The sequence below is a fragment of the Ruditapes philippinarum genome, unplaced genomic scaffold, assembly GCF_026571515.1.
Source record: "Ruditapes philippinarum isolate M1 unplaced genomic scaffold, ASM2657151v2 ctg5914_1_1_1_1, whole genome shotgun sequence".
NCBI classification, from domain to species: domain Eukaryota; kingdom Metazoa; phylum Mollusca; class Bivalvia; order Venerida; family Veneridae; genus Ruditapes; species Ruditapes philippinarum.
The window spans coordinates 96119-118372 of NW_026864090.1; the positions used below are offsets into that span (position 1 = coordinate 96119).

The window sequence follows — 22254 nt, forward strand, 5'->3', positions numbered from 1 at the left end:
TAAAGTTACCTGTCCTTTAAAACTTAAGTATGTGTACAACAAAACCATTACTGAATAATACCTTTTCTTCTAAATGATATGGGTCACAGGGCTATTATCGATGGTGGTAGTGGTGGTAGTTTTGGTGGATATATTGATGGTGTTGATGATAGTAGTAGTGGTTTTGTTGCTGATAATGGTGGTGGTGTGGATGATGATATTGGTGGTGGTTTTGTTGGGGGTGATGATGATGATGATGTTTCAAATTAAACGAAAGATATATAATATACATTTCACTGTACAATACGGAATATATTTGGACTCGTTCACAGCTTGAAAAGTCATAATGGACTCGCTTATTGGCTCATCCAATATGACTTTTAAGCTGTGTACTCGTTCAAATATATTCCGGCATTGTACAGTAAAATGCATAAGCACCTATAAAAATTCACTGTTTCGTTTTTTAAATATAGATTTTCTCTAAATCCCTCAAAGATGCAAGGCTATGATGTCACGTCAGGTCAAGTTTGTTTCTACTATTCTGACAAAAAATAATTGAGTTACTCCTCGTTAAAAGTAAAATTATTCTATTTTAGTGACCGTCTTAACATTTTTAAAAACATTATGAAATTAGCGTACCAATGCGCCGATTTAAAAGACAGGGCCAAATTATGGAAAAAGTAGACGGCTTAAAAATGTTGAATTCCGACTTATTCAAAGGCAGATTTGATATGCCAAATAACAGTTATTTATAATTATATAAAAAAGAGAGACATATTCTTTTTAGCTGGTGAAAATGATATGATTAGTACTGAAAAATTAATATTGACCTCAGCTGTCACCTTGTTCAAAATTAATTTTTCTAGTACATATCACATCATATTCACCAGCGAAAAAGTCCATATTTGTATATAGTATTGCATATATATAACAATGTCTCATATATATATATATTACACAATGACTCAGATATATATTACATTGTCTCAGATATATATTTCACTGTCTCTGATATATATTACACTTTCTCAGATATATACATGTATAACATTGTCTCACATAGAAAATTGTCTCAGATAGAATTATTACCTAAAATGGTACACGTGTATATATTAATTACATTGTCTGAGATTATATTACAAATGGTGCATGTATATATTACAATGTCATGGATAATATATTACAAATGTTGCATTTATATATTGCATTGTCTTAGATATATATTACAAATATTACATGTATGTGTGATATTGTCTAAGATTATATTACAAATGGAACATGCATATAATACATTGTGTAGCATTGTCTATGATTTATATTACTAATTGTACATGGATATATTACATAATGTCTCAGATATATTTTAATCTCTAAGATAAGTAAAAGTATGTGACAAATCTTAGAAAAAGTGTAAAAATATAATGTTTAGGTGACACTGAGCATGTGCCTCTAAACACTGGACCATGCAAGGTAAGTTCCTTCCAAATATGAAAAACATCAGTCAATAAATAAAGGCTGTATGTGTAGAAATCTATTAGCTGAACCCTTGACCTTGACTGCTGACCCTTTAACATTTTAAAAGAAGAAACCATGCAAGTTATCTTCAAACCACATACACAAGACATAACAATAAGTAAAGGCTACATTTTTGAGCAAAAGTGTAAAAAACCCTCTATTTTTGCACTGGTGGAATTGACCCAACAGAGACTTCTCAATTAATGTCCCTTCCAAATATATAACTCATTTTGTCTATAGAGGTACATTTGTAAAACTGTTAAAATCTATTTTTGACATTGGTGATCTTGACTTTGTCCTTCATGACCCCTAACTTAACCTGAAGGAAAATGGTCTCCCTAGGCATATTACTGTATTTGTATCAAAAGTGAAAACATCAATTCAAAAATAAAGGTTGTACTGGCAAATATATACAAAAAACTTAAACAATTACACCAGTTACCTTGACCTTGACCCAAGTGAACCTTAACCCAACAAAAAGGTATAGAAAATTATAAAGTAATTAGTATAGATAGAACTTAAAATGATATATCCATATTATGCCAGTTTAGGTTAACCATATCCATATTCTAAGTGCTGAACAAGAGCACCGCTAGGCGGAGCATTATATCCACGAAAGTACTTTTTCTTTTAGTAAGGATGAAGCATTTGTAAGACATGGCAATTAAATACAGTATTACCTCCTTCAAAAAGCAATCCTCCTTTATAGCTGAAGAACATTCATGTATATATACAGTTGCTGTTTTCAAAGCACCACCATCAAGTTGTTATCTTGTAAGTAAAAATGCTACAACGGATGGACGAAAAGACGTCAGGGGTATAAAGCTGTTAATCCTATAAAATTTTACAGCTGTAGGTTGATTAATACTTGAGTAGTTGAACGAAAACTGTTTCCAGTTTAAAGGTGATAGTAACCTTGATCTTTGACTTTGTGACCCCAAAATCAATAGGGGTCTTCTACCCAATATAGACAATCATCCTATGAAGTTTGAATACTGTGGGCCAAATGGAACTTTAGTTATGGTCCGGAAACCATTTTCAGTATTAAGCTTATAGGACCTTGACCTTTGACCTTGTGATCCCAAAATCAATTGGGGACTTCTACCCAATATGGACAATCATCCTATGAAGTTTGAATACTGTGGGCCAAATGGAACTTAAGTTATGGTCCGGAAACCATTTTCAGTATTAAGCGTATAGGACCTTGACCTTTGACCTTGTGATCCCAAAATCAAAACCAATATGGACAATCATCCTATGAAGTTTGAATACTGTGGGCCAAATGGAACTTTAGTTATGGTCCGGAAACCATTTTCAATATTAGGCTAATAGTGACCTTGACCTTTGACCTTGTGACCCCAAAATCAATAGGGGTCTTCTACTCAATATGGACAATCATCCTATGAAGTTTGAATACTGTGGGCCAAAAGGAACTTGAGTTATGGTCCGGCAACTATTTTCAGTATTAAGCTAATTGTGACCTTTACCTTTGACCTTGTGACCCCAAAATCAATAGGGGTCTTCTACTCAATATGGACAATCATCCCATGAAGTTTGAATACTGTGGGTCAAATGGAACTTAAGTTATGCTCCGGAAACCATTTTCAGTATTTAGCTAATAGTGACCTTTGACCTTGTAACCCCAAAATCAAGGGGTATAACATTAAATTCTTTCGGGCATATAAAAAAACTATAACTTGGGGAAAATGGAATTTAAGTCATTATAAGTCACATAACTTGCCACAATCATGTATTTTGTATTGACTAGTAAGAAAGGAGACACCCTGACAATGCTACTCAAGTGGTATTTTGTATTTTAAAAATAAGACCACTTTTCCTAGACGTGAACGAATTTGTTTAAACTTTAACTTACATGACATAGAAGATATTTACCACTTCGTATATGTCCTTGTTATCGAAATCTTAGAGTAAAGTATGTCAATGATAATATATATAAAAGACCATCTGTATTAAAATTTTATAAATTGTTAAACAGCAATGACAAAAAAGAAGTATGTAATTTAGCAATGTTTCTAAAAGAAGCTTTTAAACATAGAAATAATATAAATATGGTAGAACAATAATGTGACATGCAAATTGTATTTTATGGAGTCCGTTACATTATGTTTATTATATATGATAAGTTGTATTGTTAATATGCTTTTACTCTCCTGTTATATGTATATAGATCAGTTTATATGAAAACAAAAATTGTATTGCTTCAAAACGCTTTAATCATGTGCAGAATATTTAGTTGTTATATATATATATATATATATATATATATATATATATATATATATATATATATATATATATATATATATATATATATATATATATATATATGTGTTGAAGATGATGTACTATGTACAAGTCTGAATAAGATATGTTCTGTTCTGTTCTGTTCTGAAAGTGATATTAACTTTACATGACATAATTATATGAAAGAAAGGAATACATGTTTGTAAGAAAAACCACCTAAGGACTAGTGAAATAGAAATTAAAGCAACTACAATATATGGTGACAACAGTTATTAAACTTGAGGTAGGTGTTTATCACAGGTAAATCACATATAATTCCTAGATAGCAAGGTATTTAAAAATATTGAATGTACATATTATAAATAAATGACACTCCACTCGTAATAATACTAATTAACAAATGCACAGTGTTCTTTGCTATTAATTTAAGCTTAAAGTTAACATAAACAAGTGATGTATAACATATCTTTCTTTTTATTTTTGGTGTGTCAGTCTTCTATCTCAAGTTTGTACTTATAGATATTGTGTCTGCTGATGAAGTATGACTTCATAAAGAGGAAGATCTGAAATATAGAAAGAATATTTTTCTATCAATATCAAAATTTATGTTTAATAGGACATTATGATTCAAAACAAGTCACCACCACATTCAACATTTTTTATTTCTGTTTTAGTGTTGTTGTGTCCAAGTATGAATCCAATGAGACTGACCATTATAATTATCAAAGTTAAATTAGTTTTGACATGACCTTGATGGTCAAGTTCTTTCAAAGGTCAAGGACATTACCAGTCAGGTCATTTTAAAGTCAAAATTTCATTTGAATAAATCATCATGTTTATATTTAATTGTCATAATTATTATTTTGTTCAAGAATGCAGCCAATCCATAACTGAGTCACAAAGTAATGAGAATTTATTTTAAGCAAAACAATAAATTGACCTTTACAGTCAAGGCCAGTAATAGGTAAAGGTGAGTTTTTATTTTTAACATTGTCAATTCTGACAAGAAATTCAAGGTAGCGAGCCAAATGTTGTGCATGGCATGTCATCCCATTATGATGATCATTTCTGTGAAATATTTTTAAAATCAGACTTCAAATAACGAAGTTATATGCCGGACACGATTTCTTGCAAGGTCATGCTGTGACCTTGGCCTTCACAGAAGCGACCCAAATGTTGCGCGCGGCACGTCGTCTCAATATGCTGATCATTTCTGTGAAAACGTTATAAAATCCGACTTGAAATAACGAAGTTATGGACCAGACACGATTTTGCTGCAAGGTCATGCTGTGACCATGAACTTCAAGGTAGCGAGCCAAATGTTGCACGCGACACGTCGTCTCAATATGGTGATCATTTCTGTAAAAAAGTTTTAAAATCCGACTTCATATAACAAAGTTATGGGCCAGACACGATTTTGCTGCAAGGTCATGCTGTGACCTCGACCTTCAAGCTAGCGAGCCAAATGTTGCGCGCGACACGTCGTCTCAATATGGTGATTATTTATGTGAAATAGTTTTAAAATTTTTAAACGTCACAATTATCCAAAGAAAAGCGACGTTACAAATATGCAGTATTATAAAGTGTAGTATAATACAGTATATAGTATAGTATAGTATAGTATAGTATAGTATAGTATATTATAGTATAGTATAGTATAGTATAGTATAGTATAGTATAGTATAGTATAGTATAGTATAGTATAGTATAGTATAGCTTAGTATAGCTTAGTATAGTATAGTATAGTATATAGTAAAGTTTAGCATAAAATAGCATAGCTTAGCGTAGCAAAGTGAAGTTTATAGTGTAGTCTATAGTATAATACAGGAGGGATGGGTTGGGATGAAGAAGAAGAAGAAGAAGAAGTTTATTTCAAAATCCACATGTAAACAACAACAGTCTGGTTTAGGCTAATAAGCCCTTGACCTGACACAAAATAAAAATTACAACATTCTCAGAAATACAATACATTACACAATACATTACAATACAATGACGGTCATTGAATAATAATACATGTATTACTCACTTTCAACATATTGTTACATTCATATATTATCAAAGCTATATGAAGTCATTTACATTTTAATTCATATCAATTATAATTTCATACATATTTATCTCTTTGATTATTTGGTTTGTCACCTTGTTCTGTATGTGTTCTTTTTACTAAACATCAATGGTTATCAAATATTTACTTGTTTTATCATAATATGCTCATATATAAATATTTATAATATTTGGTATCAAATGTATACATAAACATATAATTATGTAACATAATGCCTTGTATCGAAAATGAAATTACAAGACCATTATTTTTACTACTAAAACTCTAAAGCATGACATGCTTTTATGTCAGATATGAATTATCAGATTGAGACACACAAACAAATATGCATATTAGTATTAGACAAATTGCCATGTATCGAAAACGAAAGTACAAGACGAGTATGACGCGTACAAGGGAAATAACCATGTCAATTATAATGTAAACGATAATCAAGATTTGTTTACCTTTAGTTTTTGCTATAATAAATTGTTTTAACAAGAGGATAATAAAAATACTATATATGAAAAGAACAAGGAAAAAGAAAAAAAAATAACGAACATGATACAACATATCGAACATTTAAAAGGTATCAAATAAAGTTTGAAAATAGGAAAATGTTTTTTACATGTAAAGAAGAACATATGAAAGTTCAGAAAGGAACTTTAGAATTATACAGTATATAAATATTTATTACTCTTTAAGATTGCAATGTAGATTCTTTTCTAATCTCGAAAGCTTTGATGAGATGGTATGGTATGGTATTGTTTGGTATGGTATAGTATAGAATAGTATCGTATAGTATGGTATATAATATGGTATATAGTATAGCATAGTATTGCATAGTATAGTATATAGTATAGTACAGTACAGTATAGTGTATAGTGGGTGGTGTGGGGGTAGGGTAGGGTAGGGGAAGGGGTAGTGGTAGGGGTAAGGGTAGGAAGGGTAGGGTAGGAGAATGGGTAGGGGTAGGGTATAGTATAGTATATAGTAAAGTATAGCATAGCATAGCGTAGCATAGTGAAGTATATAGTGTAGTAATATTAGTATGACATCTTAACTGCCCATTTCAACGGAATGAATGAAAGTTATAGCAGACTAAGTCATATAATTTTGTAAATATTTATTTATTTCTCATTATAATCTATATTTTAAACAAACAAAAATAAATATTGCTATATTTGGGTATATTTGGGTGTATTTGAGTATTTCGTGCTGCCAGTTTATTATACAGGATGGGATGTTGGGATGGGATTGGATGAGATGGTTGGGAGGAGATGGTATGGGATCGTTTAGTACGGCATGGTTTGGTATGGTATATTATAGTATCGTATAGTATGCCGGTATATAGTATAGCATAGTATTGCATAATATAGTATATAGAATAGTATATAGTATAAGGGTAGGGTAGGGTAGGGGTAGGGTAGGGTATTGTATAGTATAAAGTAAAGTAAAGTATAGCATAGCATAGCATAGCATAGCGTAGCGTAGCAAAGTGTATATATATATATATATATAGTGTAGTATAGTATAATACAGGATGGCATGTTGGGATGGCATGTTGGGATTGGATGGGTTGGGATGAGATGGTATGGTATAGTATAGTATAATATGGTATGTTATAGTATAGTATAGTATGGGATATAGTATAGCATAGTATAACATAGTATTGCTAATATAGTATATAGTATAGTACAGTACAGAATAGTGTATTGTGAGGTTGGTTGGGGGTAGAGGTAAGGTAGGGGAAGGGGTGGGTAGGGTAGGGTAGGGGTAGGGGTAAAGTAGGAGTAGGGTAGGGGTAGGGGTAAAGTAGAAGTAGGGTAGGGTAGGGTAGGGAAGGGAAGGGTAGGGTAGGGCTACTAGGGTATAGTATAGTATAGTGTAGTGTAGTGTAGTGTAGTGTAGTGTAGTGTAGTGTAGTGTAGTGTAGTGTAGTGTAGTGTAGTGTAGCGCAGTACAGTGCAGTGCTGTGCCGCAACGCACAGCACCGTATCGCATCGCAAAGCATAGGATAGCATAGCATAGCATAGCATAGAATAGCAAAGGATAGGATAGGATAGGATAGAATGGGATAGCATAGCATAGTATAGCATAGTATAGTGTAGTATAGTATATTCTAACACTATTGGAAATTTTTCTATGTAAAAAAAGAAGGCCCGAAGCGTGCATTATTCTACAACAATGCACTCGCCGTTCTTATTATCTCCCTGCGTATTTTCACATTGAGGGTGCCATTTTGTTTGAAAAATCTGATAAATAAAAACAATTTTTTGTCAAATTTTGTTGTGAAAACTATCTAGAATGAAAGAAAAGGAATCCGAACACCAATATCTTTTATTCAGTCGTTAACGCTATACAGACGTTTAAAGTATTGTTTACGTGACGTCACAATGCAGCGCCAAACAGCACGTGCAAAACAATCAAATCAAGTACGCTATTTTAATGTCGCAAACGATTTAAATTTTACATTTATTTCAATTTTGATAATTTTTATTTCGCTTGAAAAATTATAGAGTGAAATAAAATAAACAAACAAAGTTTTATCAACGTTTTCAAAATTCGTTATTCTCAAAATGTTTCTACACACGGAAGATTTAACGATAGTTTTTTTTCATACCACTGGAACAGCCTTTAAAGAACGTTTCTATTGGAAACTCTGAGGCGTAAACAAATTTAACCACCAAACATAAAGTCCAACATTATAATAATAATTATATTTTTTCTTGACGTGTTAGAATGGAAATAGATATTAATTCTTCGTGCATTATTGTATAATAATGCACGTTTTTCGTTCAAACGCTTTGTAATTAATCACTCAGGCCTATCGGCCTTCATGATTATATTACTACGCATTTGAACTCAAACCGTGCATTATTCTACAACAATGCACTCAGAATTGATATCTATTTCCTAAGTATAGTTTAGTATAGTATATAGTAAAGTATAGCATAGCATAGCGTAGCGTAGCAAAGTGAAGTATAAAGTGGTACTGTAGTATAGTATAATACAGGATGAGATGTTGGGATGGGATCGGTTGGGATGGTATGGTATGGTATGGTTTGGTATGGTATAGTATAAAAGAGTATCGTATAGTATGGTATGTAGTATGGTATATAGTTTATTGTATCGTATAGTATGGTATATTGTATGGTATATAGTTAATTGTATCATATAGAATGGTATATAGTTTATTGTATCGTATAGTATGGTATATAGTATGGTATGTAGTATGGTATATAGTTTATTGTTTCATATAGTATGGTATATAGTTTATTGTATCGTATAGTATGGTATATTGTATGGTATATAGTATAGCAAAGTAAAGCATAGTATTACATAGTTTAGTATATAGTACAGTACAGTATAGTGTATAGTGGGTGGGTTGGGGTGGGGTGGGGTGGGTTGGGGTGGGGTGGGTTAGGGTTAGGGGAAGGGGCAGGGGTGTGTGTGGGTGGAAGGGTAGGGGTAAGGGAAAGGTAGGGTATAGGGTAGGGTAGGCAAGGGTTACTAGTGTATAGTATAGTATAGTGTAGTGTAGTGTAGTGGAGTGGAGTGGAGTGGAGTGGAGTGCTGAGTGAGTGGAGTGCAGTGCAGTGCTTTGCCGCAACGCACAGCACATCACCATATCGCATCCCATCACATAGCATAGCATAGCATAGTATAGTAAAGTTTAGTATAGTATATAGTAAAGTATAGCATTATAAGCTATCGTATAGCGTAGCGTAGCAAAGTGAAGTATATAGTGTAGTATAGTATAATACAGGATGAGATGTTGGGATGGGATGGGATTGGTTGGGATGGTATGGTATGGTATGGTTTGGTATGGTATAGTACAGTATAGTGTATAGTGGGTGGGGTGGGGTGGACCGGTTGTGGATAGTGTTAGGGGAAGGGGCAGGGTTGTGGGTGGGTGGTAAGGGAAGGGTATGGGTAAGGGAAAGGGTAGGGGTAGGGTAGGTGAGGGTAGGGTAGGGTAGGCAAGGGTTACTAGTGTATAGTATAGTATAGTGTAGTGTAGTGTAGTTTAGTGGAGTTCTGTGCCGTGCCGCACAGCACAGCACCGTATCGCATCCCATCGCATAGCATAGCATAGTATAGTATAGTATAGTTTAGTATAGTATATAGTAAAGTATAGCATTATAAGTTATCGTATAGCATAGCGTAGCAAAGTGTAGTAATTATAGTGTAGTTTAGTATAATACAGGATGAGGGGCAGGGGTGTGGGTGGGTGGGATGGGAAGGGTAGTGGTAGGGCAAGGGTAGGGGTAGGGTAGGGTAGGCAAGGGTTACTAATGTATAGTATAGTATAGTATAGTATAGTATAGTATAGTATAGTATAGTATAGAACAGTACAGTACAGTACAGTACAATATTAGTACAGTATTAGTACAGTATAGTATTAGTATAGTATTTATAAGTATTAGTATATTGTTAAGTATAGCATAGTGTAGTGTAGCATAGTGAAGTTTATAGTGTAGTAAAGTATAATACAGGATGGGATGTTGGGATGGAATGTATGGATGAGATGGTATGGTATGGTATCGTATAGTATGGTATATAGTACATGTATACCGTATCGTATAGTATGGTATATAGTATGGTATATAATATAGCATAGTATTGCATAATATAGTATATAGTATAGTATTAAGTACAGTACAGTATAGTGGTTGGGGTGGGTGGGGTATCATATCGTATGGTAATTAGTACATGTATATATAGTATAGAATAGTATTGTATAGTATGGTATATGGTATGGTATGGTATGGTATAGTATAATGTAGTATAGTTTCTTCAAGTATAGTATACAGTTTGGTATCAGTGTTTTTTTTCACCAATATATTAGGCGAAATTCAGCCCCTGGCATTCCCCCCTCAAAATAGTATGTTCCCCCCCCCACCCTCAAAGCCGAAATTTCCCCCTATACAGCGCAGCCTGAATTTGCCTGCAATGAATATCATGTATTTTTTGCAACTAACTGCCGAAAAATCGAAAAATTATTTTTTTATGCCTGTAACACTGACTGTTAAGCAAGGGTGTTTACAAATCATTCTCAGGTAGGTATTAGTGGAGCTTCTCCCGGTGTCCCAACAAGTTTAATATGAGACGTGTCTGTATTTAAGATCCGTATGTCAAGAAAAAGCAAATAACTTTCCCCCTCCTATTGCATATTTCCTCCTTAAAAGGGCACTGACCCCCTTCCCCCAAAAGTGAAAAGATAAACAGGGTATATAGTATACAGTATCGTATCGTATGGTATATAGTATACTGTATCGTATAGTATGGTATATAATATAGCATAGTATAGTACAGTATAGTGTAGGATAGTGGTGAGGGTAGGGGGTAGGGGTAGGGTAGAATGTGGTATGGCATGGCATCCAATGGCATGGCATGGCATAGCATAGCATAGCATAGCATAGCATAGCATATGACAGGCTTGGATTGGTTTCAGATTGAAAATTTCTGGAAAAATAAACATTAAACATTTGCACCTGGAAATCACCAAAAGCCATCATTTGATATGTAGATTCAACAATTTTTCTCTGGAGGACATACCCGCAAACCCCTTTCTTCAAAAGAAACTTATCCCCCCCCCCTCTCAATCTAAAAATGTACAAATAATTCTTCCCTGATAAATTAATGTTTAAATTATTTGGCAAATAGATCTATTTCAATTATTTCTAAAATTTTTGACTCCCATTAAAATATATAATGGGAAAAATTAATATAAATTAATTAATTTCCATTGCTAAACAAGAGGGCCATGATGGCTCTAAAGTCGCTCACCTGTATATAGGCCCCCGGAGCGGGGCCAGTTTAAACCCCAGGGCTTTTATTTGAACAAACTTGGTTGACACCAATTAGAAGATGTTTAGCATGAAACATCTTCTAATGGGTGTCAACCAAGTTTGTTCAAATAAAGGTCTAGCTTGTTGGGTTTTTTAAAAGAAGATTTTTTCAAGTTTTATTTTTTACACATATAGTTCAAAACAATGACACACCTGGGGCAGGGCCAGTTTTGACCCACGGGCTTTTATTTGAACAATCTTTGTAGACACTTACTAGACAATGTTTCATGCTTAATATCTGAACTCTAGCTATTCAGGTTTTTTCAAAGAAGATTTATAAGTTTTTGCTATACACATATAAGGAAAATCAATGTCCCCTGGGACGGGGCCAATTTTGACCCAAGGGTTTTTATTTGAACAAGCTTTGTAGACACTCACTAGAAGATGCTTCGTGCTTCATATCTAAACTCTAGCTATTTGAGTTTTTTTCAAAGAAGAATTTGTAAGTTTTTGTCATACACATATAAGGAAAATGAATGACCCCCGGGGCGGGGCCAATTTTGACCCAAGGGCTTTTATTTGAACAAACTTGGAAGACACTCACTAGAAGATGTTTCATGCTTAGTATCTAAACTCTAGCTATTTGTTTATTTTTCAAAAAAGATCTTTTAAGTTTTTGTTATAAACATAGAAAGAAATGAATGACCCCCGGGCCGGGCCAATTTTGACCCCAGGGCTCTTATTTGAACGAACTTGGTAGACATCCATTAGAACATGTTTCATGCTAAATATCTTAGCTCTAGCTCTTTGAATTCTTTAAAAGAAAACTGTTTTAAGTTTTTACTATAGATATGCATATAGGGAAAATCAATGACCCCCTGGGGCGGGGCCAATTAAGGGCTTTTATTTGAACAAACTTTGTAGACACCCATTAGAAGATGTTTCATGCTAAATATCTGACATCTAGCTCTTTGGTTTCTTTAAAAGAAGATTTTTTAAGTTTTTACTATATGCATATAGGGAAAATCAATGACCCCTGGGGCGGGGCCAGTTTTGACCCCAGGGCTTTTATTTGAACAAACTTGGTAGACACTCACTAGAAGATGTTTCATGCCAAATATCTAAGCTCTAGCTCTTTGGATTTTTAAAAGAAGATATTTAAAGTTTTTTTTCTTTTGGCTGCCATGGCAACCAGAGTTCTGCATGGAATGGAATTCTTTGAACAACTTTATTAAGGCTTCACACAAGGAACATCCCTGTGAAGTTTCATTATGATCTGCCTTATGGTTTCAGAGGAGATGTCGTTTTAAAAGTGTGCACGGACAACGGACGACGTACGACGGACGACGGACGAAGAGTGATCCTAATAGCTCACCCTGAGCATATGCTCAGGTGAGCTAAAAAGTTAATTAAGATATCATTTCATAATATACTCAACATCACTGATTCCGCGTCATCACTTATCTCACGGTAGAGTGGCATATTTTCATGTGACCATTGACACAATTGGTCAGAATTGACATATTTTATTCAAACACCTTAACAACAAAGTTTTTGTGCAAAAGAATTTAAATCTATAGATTTTTACGTAAAACTGAACAACATTTTACAAACTTCTGCAAAAAACAACAATAGTCCATAAAATTTGTGCATAAGTCTGAAACAATCATCATTTTCTAAATGTTCTTGTTTGTTGAAAAAAAATAAAATTTTGAGTTACATTTGTAAAGTTACTTTTAATATTTAAAATTATGCAAAATAATTTAAAGAAATTTTAATTGAAATATGAAAAAACTGAAATAAAACACCATTACCGCGAGGTAAATGATGACATACTGTTTTCAAAATGGCCGACACACGGTTTACATCTGACAAATTAAAACTAATTTTGATTAAATATATTGTAGTTTCCTTGTGTCATATAGCAGAAAAATGACTAAATGATACAGTTTATGACAGTTTTTGTAGTGTAAGTTTATTGTTTGTGTTCTTTACTGTTTTAAAGTGTTAAGTACTGTGAACTAAGAGGAGCATAGTATAATATTTAGGCAATGAATCCAGAAGGATGACATTACAAATATACATGTTGTCATGTACAGTACTGTATTCCTGAAGATTAAAGAAAAACTACGGAGTTTGAATTATTAAGAAAAGGTAAACTTTAAAATAATTAATTTATTGTTGCTACTTAAAAGTGAACCAAGTTCAAAATAATAATCTAGATCTATATTAAAAAAACAAAATAGATAAAAAAAAACTAACTTACTTTTTATATACAGAAACATCAGTCCATCCATAACACTTCCAGAAAATAATCCAAGATGTCTATTTATGTGTGCACATTTATCAATCTACAATACTGCAGTAAATATTTGATTCATAATAAAAAATGATGTCTATTTCACCTGTCACTTGTCTCAAAATCTATCTATAAATTGTTTCTCCCAAGTTCATTTAAGGTTACTCAGTACTTGTTGTTGTTTTAAACACAAACAGGTACTCTTCAGGCATCAAGGTGCCATCACTGGTGACCACAAAATTGTTTGATTGTTTTATAAATGTTTTAAAGTTTTCAAATTCTGTTTCTGGTTTTATATCACAACCTCTCATAAGTACTGTCACTGCATGTGGTAGTTTGTTTATAACAGTAATGATATCATGTAACACTGAACAAGACATTGTTATATCCATCAAGGCAACACCTTCAATATTGCTCATTTGAGGTGACAGTGTTAATGATCTTTCACCTAGATTGATTCTCCTCAACACAACAACTTTCACATGATATAACAATGATAATGTTTGTAACAGTGTTTCTATGTCACTGGAAGATTCTAGATCATTACACATAAATGTTTGTAGTTTACTTGCTGCTGGTAGTTGACTGAGATAAGATGACACAACACCAGGTTTATATAATATACCTACAGTACATTCCTCTAACAACGATACATCCATGTTTAACTGTGACACAGGTATATTGTCCAATCCTAAACATCTTAGTTGTGAATGTTGAGACAGGTCAAGGTTGAATCCCCTACATGAAGTACCATGATCACTACAGTGAAAACTGTACAATCTTATTTCTTTCATTGATTTTTTACTATTGAGGAAATTTAACAATGTCTTCATTACCATGTGGGTCATAGTGAAACAGCTTATCGATAAACACTCCAGGTGTTGTAATTTCACCAGTCCTCCATTTATCTCTGCAGTCAGCTGGCAATATTTTCTTACAAAGTCATGATTTTCCCATTTACGTGATATCACATTTAAACATTTTAAAGGGTTCAATAACAAGCTCATTATTTCCTCTTCTACAATTTCACCTATATAGAATAATTTCTCTATATGTGGAAGGTCAGAGAGTGTAAACAAATTGATAATTTCTTGTAGACTACAAATATCTTTATTATCTATCATTATTGATTTTATGTTTTCTTTATTTTGTTGACACAAATATTGTAATTGTCTGAAGTAGTTTTTTTGTTGACAATTTTCATTAATGATGAAATCTTGTAAACACAATTTGAGGTCTTTGGTTTCCTTTCTTTCTTTGCTACAAGAAATGTACATGTCTTGTATGTCTTGTAATGGCTTAATGTAAATGTAATCATAATCTGTCATAGTTCTGTATTTGCTTGTTTTGTCATCATTGTTTATCACAGGCATTAAATCACTTGATATTGTTGACATTAATTTAGGGTTCATGCCACTAATAAAGACAAACACTTTTGACATGTCTAGAGTATTTTTTAAACAGTTGCACACTTCAAATATGATTTTCTGAACCTCATTTGTATTTTGAAAACTTATAAATAATGCTGAAAAGTATTCTTGCACTGTTTTATGTGAAAATGAAATTTTAAAACTTTCATTTATTAATGTTTTCACTTTACTTTCTGATAGTATTCCTGATAGACAGCTCGATTTCAAATCTTCTTCGTTAAGATATTTATTAGCAACATTTTTATCAAAAACTAATGTGTGCTCCTTTTTCTTATTGAACAATGTATAAAAAGCTAGTTTCCCAATGGTCACCAGAAACGTGTAGTAGCTATAGAAATGTTGATGTTTTGTGAAACAATCAGGAATATAAAGTAGAGACTTTTCACATGATGAATGAAACTTTCCATGTAACTTTTCTGTTCTAGATAGAAGGAGTTGAATAATGCCTGTATATAATTCTACTGCTGAATTTCCTATTGGAATTTTAGCAATCCATGAACATATAAGATATAGCAACAGGAGAGGGGTGGATTCCATATCATCAAGGTCATGGTCACTGATTGCTTCTTCAAATCTACAAACTTCATTGATCAGTTTTTCTTCTTCAATGTTGCCTTTCAATGTTTTCATTGCGTTCAGGTAAAACTGTCTAATATTGTGTTTATCTAGTTTAACTAGCTCTACTGTTTTGTCTATTTGATTAGTCTTCAAGTTTGACATTCCAAGCTTCCATGGGCGGGTCGTTGTTAAGATTACACACTTTTCACGTGCATATCGATGAGGAATACTTTTTGGAAGTCTTGTACAATCGTTGTCAGGATGAGTCCATTCATCTAGTCCATCCAATATAACAAGACACTTTTCATCATGTAAAATGTCCTTTAAAAGACCTTTAGGCATTGAAGATGAGCACGAAAGATATTGTATGACTTGTTGTTCAATCATGTCGTCGACATCACATACTTTAGTTGAATCCCTCAATAGCACCAGAAATAACAACTCAAAGCCATATAATGCCTTTAACTCTTCTTCTTTAAAATGCTTATAGTTTTCATCATTTTTATGAGCTTGACACCATGTGATGGCGAAATATTTTGAAAAAGAAGTTTTCCCAAATCCAGCGGCCGCTGATAAATATATTTCCTGTGAAAACGTTTTACTGGGAGTAAACAGTTCCTGTAACGACCTGACTCTAGTTGTTTCTTTCCTTCCACCTGGCAGATAAGTCTGTATGTCCATTTCTGGCATAATGTAGAACCCGGCTAAAGGGGTATGGGAATCATCTGTGAGTGGTGAAAGAGGAACTGTACTCTGATTGGTGTTGTACCATGTAATTAGTTCATCCCTCAGTTCTGAAAAAGAAATAATTGACATTATTATTAATTCAGGTGTTGAAATATAACAAACATTGATATGACTTATTAATTGGAATGGTGTCAGTGTGTACATGTATATTATAAAACATGTATATCAAAATACAATTAGCCTCACTAATAAAGAAAAGAAAAGCAAACAGAAATCATTCAGAAACAAAATGTTAAAAAATGTTGTTTTTTAAACTATTCCTTAACATTATATTAGTTTCTAAAATAAATTATAGGACATACAAAAAATGTTGAAATTGATAAAAATTGTATTCCTCTGCTTTTTTTTCAACTACAATAGTAGCCCAACAAATTGTGCGCTTTAGGGCTTTTTTTTCATATAGACGATGGTCGCCCTTACTTAGAGAGACATCTATGAAATATCAGATTATAAAATCGGTCTGTCTTGCCGTCGAAATATTAAGACTACTACAATAGCAGACGAACAAACTTTTTTAATAATTTGTACGAAATATATAAGTGAAATTCATACAAAATGTCTCAAGTATACCTTTTTACTGAATTCACTGAGCATCTCACTTTATATTTTTTCTCTATGCAAACTTTCTATAACAAAAAGTCAACTTTTGGTCGCCTCGGTCATTATTAAATTTGAAATGCACTGACTTAACTGTAATAAACATTAAACTATAAATAGTAACCAGGTGTTATGGACTGGCAAAATATATCTATGGAGCGCCATAACTGCTTACGGTACTTAACATTTATCGGGGAAAAATATAAAAATCATACATGAATAAGATTCATCCTCTTTTTTAATAAGTGATCCTTTTCAAAAACTGTTTGTAAAATTCTATTTCAAGATATTCAATTAAATTGTCTTTTATTTTTAAAACTATTTCTATAGTCTGCCACTTTGGCAATCGGAACATTCTCGGCTATACAATCAATTACGTACAATATAACCTCGGAGTAAAATCGGACTGAAAGCAGTTTTACCACGTTGTTTCAGATGTAAACAGAAACAGAGAATGTTATTTTCTAAATTTGACATCCAGAGAAAAATAAAGTTTCTTTTGGTACAATTATGATTTAAAATATGTATGACAATCATTTTGAATTTCAAAATACCCACTGGTGTACAATTTTAATAACAAAATAGAGTGAAATAAGAATCCCCAAAGAAAGCTCATGCAACGCGGCAAAAAAGAAAATGTTGCAGACTCGGTGTGATTGAGCCTGTTCATTGACGGTACTGTCAAGTGCAAACTACCGTCCACGCCCCCTAGCACCGGCTTAAGCAGAATTCAACATTTAACATGAACTGGTAAAATTAAGAATTTTGAAACATCCGCAGATGTGTTTAAACAAATCCGACTAAATGTCAACATGTTGGCATTCTTTACTTTCGGTTTCTACAACCATCATAACAAGAGCCCGGTTTTAGCCGGGTGATGCTCCCCGAATAGGTTTTGGACACAGGAAAGTACACCTCTTGTAGTTTCAGAGTTATGTCCCTTGAAAAAGTTCAAAGTGCAATAATTCCAAAATAAGGCAAGGCAGAGTTATGATTCTGGTGCACTGCACATCTACCCATTGAGATATATCTACCTACAAAGTTTCATGTTCATATCATTTATAGTTTTACAGCTATGTCCTGGACAAAATTTTTCTAAACGGGGAGATAATTCAAAAATGAGGCTTCACAGACTTATTGTTCTTATGCACTGCACATTTCCCCATTGAGATCTATTCACCTACAAAGTTTCATGTTGATATCTCTTATAGTTTTAGAGTTATGCCCTGGACAAGATTTTTCTATAAGGGGAGATAATTCAAAAACTGGGCAAAATAGAGTTATGGTTCTTTGACACTGCACTCCCCCTCAATGCCCTCTACCACTGTATGAAGTTTCAACAAATTATCTCCAAGGGTTTTCAAGTTATGCTCCGGACAAGACAACGGACGGACAGACGGACAAACGGACAAGGCGCCGACTACATGCTCCCCCGAAATTTTTCGGGGAGCATAATAAATATAAAAATTATGTATTATTTGCTTTTGTTTCTATGAATTCGCTTATTTTAATAGGTGGACTTTTATCACATCCGTGTTATTTGTGCCGTGTGGCGGCTGTAAAAAGTCTCCCCGTACATTTAATCAATGATATTATACTTTCGATCCTTGAAGATCGTTCAGCACGACATTATTGTTGTGCTTGTGGTATTTTTAGTTTCAATTTTTCGGCATTTTCTAGTTGGGTGGTTCCAATATTCCTCCTTGAATAATGTTGAATCACCCCTAGGATATGTTGCCTGCTTTTTAAATTTGTCTTTTGACGTCTTATCTGTGATACGCAGGCTTCATAACCTCTGATCCCCTTTCAAAATTCCATTTTATTTAGTTCCGCCCATTGTTTTCTCGTTTAGGGCACACGCTTTTCATTACTTGGGGACCATACGCCGCTTTTCATGGAATGGCACGGAAGTGTCACATTGAAGGTTCCATGATAACCGCCGTATGAACACATCTGCGGATGTTTCTAAATTCAAAATTTTACCATTTCATGTTTAAATGTTGAATTCTGCTTAAGCCGGTGCTAGGGGGCGTGGACGGTTTACTTTCACTTTCCAGTACCGTCCATGAACAGGCTCAATCAAACCGAGCCTGCAACATTTTCAATTTTGCCGTGTTGGGCTTTCTTTAGGGATTCTGCTTTTAATCTATTTTATATACTTTCCAATATTGAAAATAATCTTGTCAACAACTCCCAGCATTATAAAATACTAATTGTTACATGTTTAGTTTTTTAGCGTAAGTTCGAACGAAATACCGTATTCATACAATTGTGTTCGAGGTCCTTATCCGAAGATTGACGGAAAGGGCCGAAAAGTTGCGATTGCCATTTTGGGTGATTTCAGAAAAGGTTACTATGGCATCACGGTCTTTTATCCAAAAAATGCAAGTATGAAGTATTAAAGGACAGATGGGTAAAAATCTTCAAATTAAGTTATGGAAAACTTCCAACAGTTAACTTACTATTAAATTCAAGCTATACGAATAGATGACATGCCAGTATATTGGATTATTACATAGTAACAATTAAGGGATATGGTAGTCAAATATGGAGATTTTAATTTCCCCAAATATTCATTATTCACAAAATAGATAAATACAGAATCCCTAAAGAAAGCCCAACACGACAAAATTGAAAATGTTGCAGGCTCGGTTTGATTGAGCCTGTTCATCGGTACTGGAAAGTGCAATTTACCGTCCACGCCCCCTAGCACCGGCTTAAGCAGAATTCAACATTTAAACATGAAATGGTAAAATTTTGAATTTAGAAACATCCGCAGATGTGTTCATATGGCGGTTATCATGGAACCTTCAATGTGACACTACCGTGCCATTCCATGAAAAGCGGCGTATGGTCCCCAAGTAATAAAAAGCGTGTGCCCTAAACGAGAAAACAATGGGCGGAACTAAATAAAATGGAATTTTGAAAGGGGATCAGAGGTAATGAAGCCTGCATATCACAGATAAGACGTCAAAAGACAAATTTAAAAAGCAGGCAACATATCCTAAGGGTGATTCAACATTATTCAAGTAGGAATATTGGAACCACCCAACTAGAAAATGCCGAAAAGTTGAAAACTAAAAATACCACAAGCACAAAAATAATGTCGTGCTGAACAATCCTTAAGGATCGAAAATATAACATCATTGATTAAATGTACGGGGAGACTTTTTACAGCCGCCACACGGCACAAATAACACGGATGTGACCATAAAATAGATAAATACAGAATCCCTAAAGAAAGCCCAACACGACAAAATTGAAAATGTTGCAGGCTCGGTTTGATTGAGCCTGTTCATGATAACAAGATACAATAACAAGATTCAATACAAGATTGAATTAAGTGGTAGGTGCTGTGTAATTTTATGAGACAGTTTCAAAAAAATAGCATTGTCATATGTTATCTGAATAATTAGACTGCAAGACCAAGCCACCTACACAGATGTTGGTATTTACGCGGGGCGGCCATCGTCTATATAATAAAAAGCTCCTAATTGCATAATTTGTTGGGCTATGTAATATGTTGCTTTTACTAGTAGTTGCAGAAAATGTAAATACCGTGATATCATAGAACCCGTGATACCATAGGAACCGAGTTTATACACATTTCTAAAGTGGTGGCATCTTTTAGATAAATGTTGCCGTTATTATGATAAATAGTAATTACAATTGCTTTTATAGATGTCTGGTGCTATTATGGTTTTGATAGATGGTGATGTCGTTTTCATATAAAGTGACGTGGTGATGATATATGGTGAAGTAGTTTTGGTTTATGGTACAGTCCTTTAGATAGATGGTACTGTTGCTTACTGTGGTACTATTTAGTTTCGCCCATTGTTTTCTCGTTTAGGGCACACGCATTTTTTTACTTGGGGACCATACGCGGCTTTTCATGGAATGACACTACTGTGTCACATTGAAGGTTCCATGATAATTGCCGTATGAACACATCTGCGGATGTTTCCAAATTCAAAATTTCTACATTTTGTGTCTAAATGTTGAATTCTGCTTAAGCCGGTGCTAGGGGGCGTGGACGGTAACTTGCACTTTCCAGTACCGTCCATGAACAGACTCGATCAAACCGAGCCTGCAACATTTTACAATTTTGCCGTGTTGAGCTTTCTTTAGGGATTCTGTTTGTCTCTATTTGAGAAATGGTGATGTCGTTTTGATAGATGTTGCTTACATTATAGTGTTATGGTGCTCTCTTTTCATGTACTGTGCTGTGGTTTTGATAAATGGCGATGCCATTTTGATATATGGTCATGTAATTTTGATGAAGGACATGTAGTTTTAATAGATGGTGATATGGTTCGGAGAAATGGTACTCTGGTCTTAATAGATTATGCTATCATTTTGGTAATTTTGGTATATAGTGATTTTATTTTGAGAGATTGTGCTGTGATTTTCATATATGGTTCTGTTACCATGTATATGGTTCCCAATGACCTCACCATTCACCGAAACAACAGCATTTGATCTAATAACACCATAGCACCATAAAGCAGAACCACATCACCATCTATCAAAACCACATCACAATATATCGAAACTCCATCACCATCTATCAATATGACATCACCATATATTGAAACGACATCACCATCTATTATTAAAGTCGCAGCACCGTCTATAAAATGACAGCAACATACGCTTTTATAACAAACCGACATCACCATATATGAAAACGATAGCACCATCTATCCAAACGACAGAACAATCTTTTATCAAAATTACATCAACACTAGAATGTATATAGGAGGCGGCTATGGCGTTCCATAATAATTTTTGTTTTTCTGTTTTTTTTTTTTGTTTTTTTTTTTTTTTTGAAGAATTAGAAAGAATACCGACCGAATATAATCTTGTTACGGTGACACAAAGGTTAAATGCGTGTGTTTTATTTATCTCATGAGCACGAGTTACTTAGTCGTAGGCCTGCATGAGATAATTAAGTCAAGGGAACGAGATACTATGTCGTGGCCACGAGTTACTAAGTCGTTGGGACAGATAAATAAGTCG

The 22254-nt window shown here is 33.8% G+C and overlaps 1 protein-coding gene across 1 annotated transcript in view; it reads right to left on the minus strand.

Moving 5' to 3' along the window:
• Positions 1-4002: 4002 nt before the first annotated feature.
• LOC132724397 (uncharacterized) overlaps positions 4003-22254 on the minus strand; it is a 52012-nt gene continuing 33760 nt past the window's right edge. The window contains exons 4-5 of the mRNA XM_060709251.1: positions 13871-16685; positions 4003-4322 (exon numbers count right to left, since the gene is read on the minus strand). Coding sequence (XP_060565234.1) covers positions 14065-16685 — 2621 coding nt within the window. The 3' untranslated portion in view covers positions 4003-4322; positions 13871-14064. The remainder of the gene's footprint in view (positions 4323-13870; positions 16686-22254) is intronic.